Source organism: Hylobates moloch, unplaced genomic scaffold, assembly GCF_009828535.3.
Source record: "Hylobates moloch isolate HMO894 unplaced genomic scaffold, HMol_V3 SCAFFOLD_20, whole genome shotgun sequence".
Classification (NCBI taxonomy): domain Eukaryota; kingdom Metazoa; phylum Chordata; class Mammalia; order Primates; family Hylobatidae; genus Hylobates; species Hylobates moloch.
The window spans coordinates 49,506,389-49,519,328 of record NW_026652295.1 but is presented as its reverse complement, the minus strand read 5'-3'; the positions used below and the strand labels follow the sequence as shown (position 1 = coordinate 49,519,328).

Sequence of the window (12,940 nt, the reverse complement as noted above, 5' to 3'; positions counted from 1 at the left end):
CTTTACTTAGCACAGTATTTTTCAGATTTATTTGGGAACCACTATGTTGCCAGGTGTCAGTTGTTTCAAAAAAAAAAAGAAAGAAAAAGAGGGTGCCTGACCTCTGTAGTTATGGGACTCTGATTTTAGCCTCTGTCTTTTGTGCCTGCCATTCCTTTAGGAATTAACACTTTTTTTTTTTTTTTTTTTGAGATGGAGTCTTGCTCTGTCGCCCAGACTGGAGCGCAGTGGCCCGATCTCAGCTCACTGCAAGCTCCGCCTCCCGGGTTCACGCCATTCTCCTGCCTCAGCCTCCTGAGTAGCTGGGACCACAGGCGCCTGCCACCATGTCTGGCTAATTTTTTGTATTTTTAGTACAGACGGGGTTTCAACATGTTAGCCAGGATGGTCTCAATCTCCTGACCTCGTGATCCGCCCGCCTCAGCCTCCCAAAGTGCTGGGATTACAGGCGTGAGCCACTGCGCCTGGCCAGGAATGAAGACTTTTAAAGAATTTGGCCTGTCCATTGTTAGACTTTCCACTCACATATAATTGGTGGCATACAATTATCTGTGAGTCACATCCTAAAATAAACATTACTTTCTGGAAGAACTTTTTATCATTAGAAGGAATTTTTTTCCTGTAAGCATACCTGTATATGTGTTGGTACTCTCACAGCCAATGTTACCTTTGTATTTAGATGAATAGAATAATTTTCAGTAAGAATGACTTAAATGTACAAGAAAGAGATGTGCTATAGCATGACTATACATCCTAGTTTGGGTGCGTAGTTTGTTTATACCTATTGTCCCAGCATTCTGTCTAATTAACATACCCTTTCACACTAAAAAAATGTCTAATTCTAATTTAAATTACAGTCACCCTACTTATCGAAGTATCTGTAGGTTGGCTGTCTTTGTTGTTATTGTAATTAATTTGAGCAGATGATGCTACTTTAAAAAATACCATATTCAGACAGATGCTGATGGAGTTGCTTCGTTCTTCCTCCTATTTCTCTAGGGGTGATTTCCCATTTTCACTTGTGGATTTGTCTTCTTCAATTTAGACCTTTCATCTTTTTGTTTCCCTAAATTCTGTTGTAGGGCCCCTTTTCTTCTCAATATACTAGCTCTCCCTGGGAGAAATCTCATTTTCTCTAGTGGTTTCAATTACCTTCCACATGCTGATGTCTCCCATATATTTGCATTTATTTCTACCATCTTATTTTGCACTTTCAATTTGCGATCCGTTTTTGGTTTCTGTTTTTTCTTCTTTTCTATTTTTATTTGTCTCGTGTTGCATAGTATCTTTTTATATTTACTCATTTGAAAGTTATCCATTCTGTTTTGATTATTTTAGCTGTTGGCCTTAAGTTTTTAATGTGCTTGCTTGTCTTAACAAAGTCTAAATTACATCAGCACTATTAAACTTTACATAAGTAATGCAAGGACATTAAACTCCTTTAGCTTCTTTCCTTACCCTCTCATCTTCTATGTTACCTTTCTCAAGTATTTGTCCTACTTTTTAAGGTAAATGTTTCATGGAAATACAACATTTATGGAGAAATATGCACAAATCACAGGGGAATAGCTCAGTGGATTTTTACAAAGCAAACCAGCCGTGTATATGTATACAACTGAGAACAAGAAATAGAACATTGCCAGAGCAAGATCCTGTCTCTATAAAATAAAAACTAATAATAAATAAATAAACATTATCAGCTCCTCTAAAGCCTCTTCTTGTCCCCGCATTCAACCCCACTCCGCACGCCCTAGCCAAAGGGCAAGCATTATTCAGCCTTCTATCGATATACATTAATTTCTCCTGTTTTTGAACTTTGTGTAAATGGAATCATAAAGCATGCAACTTATTGTACCTGGTTGTTTTCATCATTTGTAAGTTTGGTTATTTACAAATAATAATGCTATAAGCATTATTCTATATGCCTTCTGGTCTTCATGTGCATGCATTTCTGTTGAATGTAAGCCAAGTTGTAAAATTGCTGGATCACCGTGTAGCTTTAGTGGATAATGCCAAGCAACAATCCAGAGTTGATGCTTACACCAGCAATGTGTAAGAAGGGTTTCAAAGCTCCATCTTAGACTCTCCCTTGAACATTATCCTGGAGATTTCCTTCATGTCTGTCTAGTATTGGAACTCTTGTTTCTGATTCATACATCTTCTTTCTTTCTGGCTTAATTCCTCATTTTGTTTGAACATACCGTAAAGTAACTTTCTGGAAAAAAAAAAAAAAAAAAAAAGGAAACGATGGAAGGTAAAAGTTCTGAGCTATATATGGAGACCCCTTTATTAGTAGATTGTTGGTTATAGGATACCAGGTTGAAGTTCATTTTGCGTTGAAATTTTGAAGGCAATATTCCATCATCTTGTAGCTCCTCCTGGTCTTGAGGCTGAATAGTTTTAAGATACTCAGATTCAGGGCCGGATGCAGTGGCTCACACCTGTAATCCCAGCAGTTTGGGAGGCCAAGGTGTGCGGATCACCTGAGGTGAGGGGTTCGAGACCTGCCTGGCCAACATGGCAAAACCCTGTCTCTACTAAAAGTACAAAAATTAGCCAGATGTGGTGGCGTGCGCCTGTGGTCCCAGCTACTCGGGAGGCTGAAGTAGGAGAATCACTTCAACCCAGGAAGCGGAGGTTGCAGTGAGCTGAGATCATGCCACTGCACTGCAGACTGTGCAATAGAGTGAGACTCTGTCTCAAAAAAAAAAACAAAAAAAATACTCAGATTCCAGGATTTTTATGTGTAACTTATTTTTTTTCTCTCTGAAAGCTCTTAGGAACTTGTCCTTGTCCCTGGTGTTTTGCAATTTCAATATGATGCACTTTGCTGTGGCTCTTTTTCTAAACATTGTGCTAGATACTGAGTGGGACTTTTCAGTCTGGAAAATTATATCCTTTCCTTCCGGACAGTTTTCTTCAATTATTTCTTTGATAATTCTTTCCCCTATATTTTCCTCTTTTCCTTAAAGCTATGATTATTTAAATATTGGGCCTCTTGGAATGTTCTTCTTATCTTAATGTTCTTACTGATTTTCCATCTCTTTGTCTTTTTGTTCTACTTTCTATGATATTGAATTTTTCTACTGTCCTATTTCCTTTTTTTTTCTAAAAATAATATTTTAGGCTTCTCTTTGTTTCATGGATATAATATACTTATTTTGCCAAGGCCATTCATTATTAAGTTTTTGTTTTCTTCTGATTTCTAGACTAGCTTTGTGTCTACTGGGTTTCTTTTCTGCTATTTGTTTATTGTTTCATCATTTTTCATGTTGGGAGTGATTGAAAAAATTCTGGTAATCCTCAAATGTAAGACTATTTTTAACAATGGAACAGTGAGGCACCAGCAACTTGATTGGATAGTGTTTGTCAAAGAGATTTTGTGGAAAATCGTGAAAACACTTATTGTTTCTTTCTTTTCAGACTTTTTGTTAAAGTTTTTAAAATATATTAATATATAGCAAAACTGACTTTTTGATGTACAGTTCTATGAGCTTTAACACATGTACACATTTGTGTAACAACCACCATGACAGTCAAGACACAGAAACAGTTGCATCCACTCCAGTTCCTTGCTCCATCTTTGTAGCCACAGCCTCCTCTTACTTTAAACCACTGGCGATCACTAATGTATTCTCTGTCACTACAGTTTTGCCTTTTCAACAGTCATATAAATGGAGTCATATAGCATGTAACCTTTTGAGACTGGCTTCCTTCACTCCTGAATGCCATTGGGATTCATCTAACTTGTTGCATGTATCAATATTACATTCCTTATTATCGATGAATAGTATTCCATTAGATAGATGTAATGCAGTTTGTTTATCCATTCATTATTGAGGTTTGCTTGACTTGTTTCCAGATTTAGTGATTATAAATGGAACTGTTGTGAACATTTGTGTCAGGTTTTTATATAAATGTAAGTTTTCATTTCTCCAAGGTAAATACCTAGGAGTTGAATTGCTAGGTCATATGATAAGGGCATATTTAACTTTATAAGAAACTGCCAAAGTTTTCCACAGTGGCTGTCTCATTTTGCATTCCACTAGAAACACAGGAGAGTTTTAATTCTTTCTCATCCTCATCAGCACTTACTATTGTCACTGTGTCTTTATTTATCCATTCTAATAGATGCATAGTATATTTTAGTGTGCTCTTAATTTGCATTTCCCTAGTGAATAATGATGTTGAACATTTTTTTTTTCCCTGTGCTTATTTGCTATCTGTATATTTTCTTTTCTGGGTTATCTTTTGAAGGTTTTTTTTCCTGATTTTTGAATTGCATTGTCTGTTTTCTTACTGTTGAAACCTGAGAGTTCTTTCTATATTCTGGATATAGGTCCTTTGTCATATGTGTGATTGGCAAATATTTTCTCTTAGTCAATAGCTCGCTTTTTTATCTTTGTTTTTATTCATGCATTATGAATTGTATTTCATGTGTCCAGTTTTCTTATTTTGCTTTCATCTTTTTTTTCTTTTAAATCACAGGGAAGTCTGTGTATGTCATCTGGGATTAAAACTCCTAAAAGATGGGAACTGATGGTGTCTAACACAACCTTTGTTAATTTTGATCTCATCAACTGTGTGGCCATTAGAACCTGTTCAGACTGTTCCCAAGGACAAGGTAATTATTTGAATAGACAGAACAGATGATAAATAAGGCCAATATTCAAGTCAGTATTATAAATAGTGGCAAATACTTTGTGAATCATTATCTCTTTCAGTTATAAGATTGCATCAGTAGAAACTGTTGCTTAAATCTCCTAAAAGACATCCTGGAGGTTCTCCCCGTGCAACTTCTGCAGCTCCCTGTCCTCCTCCTATTATGGTGCCTATCACATTCTACCATTATGGTCCTATGTCTCTGCTGGACTCTGACCTTCATAAAGGCAGAGATCATGTATTTCTTGCTCAGAGTTTTAATTATTAGTACCTAGCACAGAGCCAGATGCCTAGTAGGCAGTTTATTGATTAAATGAAAGAATGGAGTTAGATGGGTAGATACCTGGTATAAACTAACATGCATACAACCTTTCCTGAAAGAGCCAAAGTTCAGGTACTTAACGTTTTCAACAGTCCAGGGCTTGATGTACGCACAAAGGGAACCATAGGAGTTCTTGCTCACTTTTTAACCACATCTCAGAGGTGGTAAGAAATAACTTGGAGGGCTCATGGGCCAAGGTGAAAGAGGTAGAGAGTAATCTAGTTGATTGGATCATTGTAAACAGCCAAACCAAGTAATTCAAGTAAATATGCTCTTGTGGTTTGAATCACCAATTTAGATAATTGTTTGTTTTTTTAATTAAATGAATAATCAACAAGTCTCCACTTTACTTTTTTTTTTTTTTCCTATGTAGGCAGAATGAAAGATTGTTTTTATTTGGGTGGCATCTGAGTTTAGGATTGTAGAAATAATAATAGAAATAAAAATGCCTCATAACAAGTGCTTGCGATCGCAATTCCTCAATTCTTTAATATCTTGACTATTTCATATCATTCATGAGACAGTGAAAAAAATCACACTACTCCTATGAACTCGAATCCCTTTTCACTGAATAATGTTGGCTAACCCCTCCCTTCATTTGCTTAAATACCATATCTTTCAGGCTCTGCTTAAGGACCTAGGGGGTACAAATATAAAAAACACATAGTTTCTGTCCTCCAGGAACTCTTGATCTAGGCACTAAAATAAATGTCCAAGCCCATTGTTGTGAGAGAGCATGATGAACGCAGTAATAGAGGACTCAACAAAGTCAGTGAAGGGGCCGAGGAAGGGGGTCTGGCAAGAGCTCATAGAGGTTGTTCTTGAATAGGGTTTAGGAAGGTGAATAGAAGTTTGCAAGAAGGTATATGCAAGGAAGAATTTCTAGGAATAGTATACACACAAAAAATAGAAGCCAAGAAGCAAGTTGTGCTTGGGAAATCACAAAGAAGTCCAGTATGACTGAAATGTAGAGCTGCAGGTGGTTTGTGGTATTAAATGAAATACAGAAGTTGCAAGAGGTGCAATTGTGTAGCCTTTCATGCATGAATTAATTCACTGCGTGTACTCTATTGGGATGCAGAATGAAAACATTAGAGCCTCTATTTGTATCTTTTTCATTTTATTTTCTTTTTTGTATATTTTATAATGTACATAATACATTATGGTATGGTAGTATGTGTACTGGGAGATGTGTACTCAGTTTTCCTCCTTTAATGACACGAATGTGTGAATTAGAAGATCACTTTCCTTTTAGGCAATTGGACTGATAGTACCAATGAGTCACATGGCAGTGGTGTTGGGGAAAGACTGCCAAGAAGTGTGGCCCTACAGCTAATACTTAGAAAGTGTATTACTAATACTATTTGCCCAAGTGATTAATTGAGTTTGCTTTTGAAAGTAAATGTTTAAATAAACCTTATAGTAAGAGGTATTGCAGGGGTTAGACTCACCATAGAGGAATGAAAGCTGAAAGATTGGAAAACTAAACCATAGCATCTTTGGTGCTTAGTAATTAATAAATTAATGTTTTCTGCTTCTATTTCCCACTAGACCAGAGTTTCTTACCCTTGGCACTATTGGCATTTTGGGTGAGATAATTCTTTGTTGTGGGGATTGTCCTGTGCATTGTAGGATATTTAGCAGCATCTCTGGTTTCTACCTACTAGCTGCCAGTAGCACTGCCAGCTCCCCAATTATGACAGCCAAAAATGATTGAAAATAGTGCCATACGTCTCTTGGAAGGTAAAATCAACCCTGATAGAAAAAAATCACTGCCCTACAATGTGGACTATAGACTGCATGAAGGTAGGGCCAATGCTGCACTTATACCTCTTAATATCTCTAGCACACCAGAGCTTGGTAGACAGTAAACACTCACTGTAAAACACCCACAGAAAACACTTTTTTTCTTGCATGAATAGGTGAATTGTAAAACTAGATAAATATGCAATTTAAATCCTAAGACCATCACTCCAGTGAATTTAGTTGCTATTTGTGCCATTGTGTAATAATCTTTCTGTCTTCCAATTTATAGGTGGATTTACTGTGAAGACCAGCCAGTTGAAGTTTACAAACTCTTCAAACTTAGTGGCATTTCCATTTCCTCATGCAGCAATTTTGGAAGACTTGGATGGGTCTCTGTCTGGGAAAAACAGAAGTCACATTCTTGCTTCTATGGAAACCCTTTCAGCTTCTTGTTTGGTCAATGCAAGCTTTGGTCGGGTTGTCCATGGCAGTGCCTGTGGAGAAGGTGTTCTTTTTCATCGTATGTCTATTGGTTTGTAAGTGGAATTAACTATACTTTTTAGCTTGCCGATGAGCATGCATCTGTTATTCTGGCTGTTGAGGCTTATAGAAGGGAAATTGTTTTCTAGGTTATTTGAAGTATTTAGCTCTAAAGAAGTGAAATGAGAATAATTTTGACAGCTGCTGAATTGTGAGTGTGTGGTAGTTTTAAGCTGACTCAAATGGCAGCTAACTTGCAATATCTTTGGACCAGATCTCATAGCCTGTGACCTCTCATTGACATTTTGGGCCAATAACTTCTTCTTAAAAAGACTTACAACCAACAGAGAGTTTGAAATATATTTAAATTAAAAGTATTATTAAAAAATTCTGATAATGTCCATTCTCATTTATACACATGTACTCTTCCCAAGCTCTTTTTAACTGTTCAATATGCTCCGGGGAAGCAATTGCTGATGCCTCCTATTACTTGCAAGGTTGCTTCACTCCAGTTCATTTTCCTTGTTAATTTCATGAACTATTGGATTCCTACAATACATTTCCTATTAATATTGGAGCAAGGACTCCTTGGTTATGCTACTCAAACTACCATTAAGTCAGCAGCAGGGCTGTTTATAATACATAATAGGATTGCTCCTGCCCTCTTTAATTTCCAGGTAATGATTGCTGAATGTCTAGGGTTCTGTCTTTTTCGTATTCCAAATGCATTGTATATATTTAGCCACACTTATTTTCTTCCTTTGTCTTAAGTGTCCTAACTCCATGAATATTAAGTCAAGTAATTCAGTCAGACCACATTGGCCTCTTACTTGAACAAGTAAACTCCAGGGAGTGAGAATCATTGTGGTTAGGATTGCACTAACTCTGTATTTTGAATGCATATGGAATCAGTACTTTGGCATTCTGTTTTGGAAGCCTTAGCAATGCACTGGTAGCACTGAATAGTCTGGAAATTTTTCATTTTTGCTTTCTAGATATTCATTATTCTACCTAATGTTAATGAGCCCAATTCCAGTGAGTAAAATAATAATATGTAGGGATATATTTTTATTTCTAATCATTTTGATTGTGCAGAGCATGACTTTTTCTTCATTCTCAGGGATGCAGCCTGATTTTTATTATTTTAGTGTTTTTACTAAGGATGTTTTAAATGAGTGTTTTGAGAGTTATAAAAATTAGTGATTTATTTCTTACATGCATTTTATCAAATGAGGAAAATAGATTTGTGTACTTAAAAGGAACATTATATGCTTCTATAGTATTCATTTCTGCGTGTTCTTGATAGTCCTTTATCATGCTTTACTTTGAGATCTACTGGTAGGCTGTCTCTTGGAGAGGCACTTGTCAATGTGGTGGTAGAAGGCTCTGTAGCACCTGAAACTTGTTTGAGCATTTGCTTTTTGAGATCTTTGGGACAGGATATTAAGGTGCTTGCCTTCGCAGCAGGTCATGATCCCACCACTTGGGGACTGACAAGATCAAGAAAAATGTAATACTGATGTTGTATTCTAAGTAGATTCAAAAGTGTCTAGCAGGATGAAAAACTTATCCTGGTTTTCCTGGATTTTTTCTTGTTTTAAAAAGGCAAATTCCATGTTCTGGAAACGTCCTCAGTCATCTAGGCTGATTGGTCACTCTACTCCTTAGATTCTATTTAAAATTTTCAGATTGACTCACAGGTCTATGGACAAATACTCAACTGACCCTAATTAGGCATCTGGAAGTCTCAGCATCCTTCCAGTTATAAGTCTCTTGGCCCTGATGTGCTCTCCTCTAGGAGAGGCAACTGAATTAGGTGATCTCTAAGGCCTTGCTGCTCAAAGTGTTGTCCATGGACCAGCAACAGCAGCAGCACCAGGGATTTTTTTTTTTAGAAATGCAGAATCTCAGACTGGGCCCCAGATATCCTGAATTACAATGCCCAGGTGATTGGTATTAAAGTCTGAGAGGCAGTCCTCTAAGGTCCTTCTAATTTTATCTTTCTATGATTCTATCCCTAGCTATTTGTGCTCAGTGGCTTGATCTTTGTCCCAAAGCATTATAACCTCATTAGGAACATGTCAGAGCTAATGAGCAATTTGAATTCAGCATAGATACAAACTTTGCTGCATTTCATGGAGAAAGGATTAATTTGCTGTGCTATTTGCCCTGGGGCAAGCACCCTAAGAGTTGATTTACAAAGCTCTCACAGTCATGATCTTTTGGGGTTGCATGTTGATGGAGATCTAATATGGCATAAGCACCCTGCTGTCTTCACTTTCAACCCTTAACTCCCTCCCTCAGTAAGAGGTCCAGAAAGGGCAGGGAGTGAGGCTTTACATAGCTGCATAAACAAGACATCCTCTTCCTGTTTTGCTAAGAACCAAGCTCTTGGAGTGTGAGTTCTTCCTTAGTAGGCCCCCTCTCTGGTCCATTTTCACTATAAGTTATTTGTTTGACATTGGCAACCTTCTATTCCTATCCCTCACTGCCTTAAATCTGACGATGCTTACCTTTGTGGCACTTCCTGCTTTATTGCTTCCTATGACTCAAAGCCAACAGTTGGGATGACAGAAGTATTTAAATAATTGAAGTTGGCCACACTATTTAATATTTGGGTGAAGAAAAAACTGCCACTCTCTACAAGGCAGAGTCTAGTTTATGTTTTGTTAAAATGACAGAATGCTTGATCTGCGTGAGTGCTGCTTATATTGTTTTCTCTCTCATCAGCTCTAAAAACATGCTTTCTGTTGAAGCTGCAGGTATTCTGGATAGCGTTCCTTTCCCAGCTTCTGTTTCTACCAGCTTCCCCCTATGAACCTCAGTGTTCCTGGTGAGACAGGGGTAGTGTTAGTTCTGCCAATGTAAGTCAGGACCTCATATCAGAAATACATGCCAGTGACAGTTTTTCTCCAGGGTCCCATAATTATAAAATGTCCCACATAGTTCTTGGATTTATCTATCCCAAACTTTAGGTAAACATTTTTTTTTTCTGTATAGAAATAATTACACGAAACAAGTACAATATTATCAGTAGGATTTTGTGTGCTCTTTTTAGATCTCCCTAGTCCAAATTGTGATGTGCCATAAGAGTGAATTACCCACCATGTAGCTAAGACTTAATGTGAAAAAAAAAATGTAAAATATCTCAATAATTTGTTTATATTAATCATGTAGAAATAATATTTTGGATAGATTGGGCTAAATATATTACTAAAATTAATTTAACTTGTTTATTTTGAGCTTTTTAGTGTGGCTACTCTAAAACTCAACTTGCCAAAATGGGATTTATGATTTTTTTCTATAGACCTGTTTCTCTCTGGGTGCTCAGAATCCCACTGAGGCAAATGCTGGTCTAAACCTGAAAATGGAGTCATCCTTGACTCATCTTTGTACCTTATTTCCCACACTAATCACCTATCAGCTCAATTTTCTCTCCTTAAGAAATCCCTCTTGGGTCTTTCTACTTCTCTCCTTCCCCAAATCCTTCTCCAGTCCGGGCTACCGTTACTTTTCACCTGTAGAACCACAACAGCCGCTTAGCTTGCCATTTTTTGGTGTTTCAATCTCTGAACTTTCTAAATGCAGATCTGATCTTGCCATCCATTCCCTTGCTTGAAACTTTCAAGGAATTCTCAGTGCTTTCCAAGGAAAGTCTGACGTTCCTAATGTGTCATGGAGCTTCCATGTCCTGCTGTCTGCTTTGGGTTCCAGCATTATCTCTCGGCACTCTGCTCTACCTTTCCTGCATTCTGTCCCTTAGCCACATTCAACTTCTTTGTGGTCTTCAATTCATAATGTTCAGCTTCCATGAACTCAGCATAGAGGTTGTTTTCTCTGCTAGGCTTCTGTGAGCATGCTGCACAGGTTTTGATACCTCTGTTGTGTGCTAGCTCTTTATACTTGCTCTAATCAGTACTTATAGCACCTGCATAGCTTTCTAAATTGTCCGTCTCTCCTCATAGATGGCAAGGAGGGCAAATAGGGATTTTCTTTGTATTATTACGCCCCAAACTCTGTTTAACACATAGCAACTCAACAAAATTGGTGTTGAGTAAAAAAATATAAATAAAAAATAGTGGACTGCCCCCAAATCTTCCTTTAGTGTCATTGTTGTCCATTTCTCTCCTAGGACATGTTCTTGAAGAGTCCACAGCATTCGGCTTTTCTTCAGAAGACCCAGGAGTAAAATGCTATCTCCAGTCTTCTAAAATTCCTAGGAATATGTAGTATTTAAGAATGTTCTTTCATAATCTTCTCTGGGCTTTTACTTTCCTGGGGCAATCATTTGACTGGAGGATTTATTCTAATTGCTGATTCCTTCTCTATCCAACCCCGCTCTACCCCCATTCAATCATCAGTTTGCCTTTATTTGTAATTGTTTTCTTGTCCTGGTGGAATAGATACATAAAACTGTGATAGAGAGGATGTAAGCTCAACCCTTATAATTATTTTCTCGAAAATTTTTGTCATTGTTGTTTACAGCAATCTATAACTTCTTCACTTGTCGTAGACTCATTGAGATATCAACAAATCAGACCTTGATTCTGTCTTCGAATTTTTGACTGTATTGAGTGTGAGGGAGATTAGAAGAGCTTGCAAGATTTTGTAGGTTGGCTGACCAATCCTTCTGAGTTTTTATAGGATGTACATAAAATAGTCAGGATATATATACAGTACATGTTTGAAATTATTTTTCAGACTGAAGAATAGAGAAGTAATTAACAATCCTTTGTGGGTATAAGTCATATCCCCTCTACTTCCTAGGTATATTTCTTTGCATAAGTTACTTTACCTCTTTTTGTTTCAGTTCTTTCATCACTAAAATGGGTATAATGGTATTTATCCTTCAGGGTCATTGCTTGACATGTAGTAGGTACTCTTTAAAGAATATCTATTTTACATTTGTGATTTACAAAACAACGCATAGGCATAATACTAATTGAATAGGTTACTGCAGAATTTTTTGTTTCTGAGAAACAAATGCCTGGCAAGCGAATTAGGTAATGTAACTTAATCCAATTCCTGAAAAATAGGGAATAATTTGTAATAATCACATGACGTTGTACTGACCCAGCAAAACCTCCCAGGTGGTTGTAGAATCTGAGGTCATTCAGGGCATAGACTTCGATTCATCATGCCCCAGTACCTTCTGTTTCTTCCTTCCCACCTCTCCTGGAAAATGAAAGGTTAATGTTCTTGTTGATCACCTTGATTCTTAGATCTTGCTTAATATCCTCTCCTGTAGTGCTTGCGTTCAGTTTTTACCTATGTAACCACTCTTAAGGTGTCAGTGTTTTGCCTCTGTGAATGCAAAAGTAAAGAAGAGTTCAGATGGAAATTTTGGCCTAGCTTTTCCTCTAATGATTGCTTGACTTTCCTTCCTAGGCATAAATAGGCATGGCATCACTAATGGTATCTTTTCAGTCCTTAAAAAACAACCCCGTGAGACAAGAAAATTCAAAGATGTATTATCTTTTCTTGGCAGCAAAGGTTACAGAGTTAAAGTTGAAAAAAATCTAAAAATCACAATGGACTCCAAACTGAGGAATATCATTAACCATATTACATGGTTATTGAGTTTTATGAATAATAAAAGTTTGCAGTGGTATGCTGGTAAATGTTTAACAACTAGCTCTCCAGAATAAAAAGTTCTGGTTTATTTCATTTGCCTAATTCTATGGTGAAAATACTCTCACATGCCTTATTTTAAGCTTCCAACCTAAAAGC

At 37.1% G+C, this 12,940-nt stretch overlaps 1 protein-coding gene across 1 annotated transcript in view; it reads left to right on the top strand.

Annotated features, from left to right (window-relative positions):
* PKHD1 (PKHD1 ciliary IPT domain containing fibrocystin/polyductin) overlaps positions 1-12,940 on the top strand; it is a 482,509-nt gene that overhangs the window by 218,626 nt on the left and 250,943 nt on the right. Inside the window, exons 46-47 of the mRNA XM_032141123.2 lie at positions 4,489-4,624; positions 7,020-7,266. Coding sequence (XP_031997014.1) covers positions 4,489-4,624; positions 7,020-7,266 — 383 coding nt within the window. The remainder of the gene's footprint in view (positions 1-4,488; positions 4,625-7,019; positions 7,267-12,940) is intronic.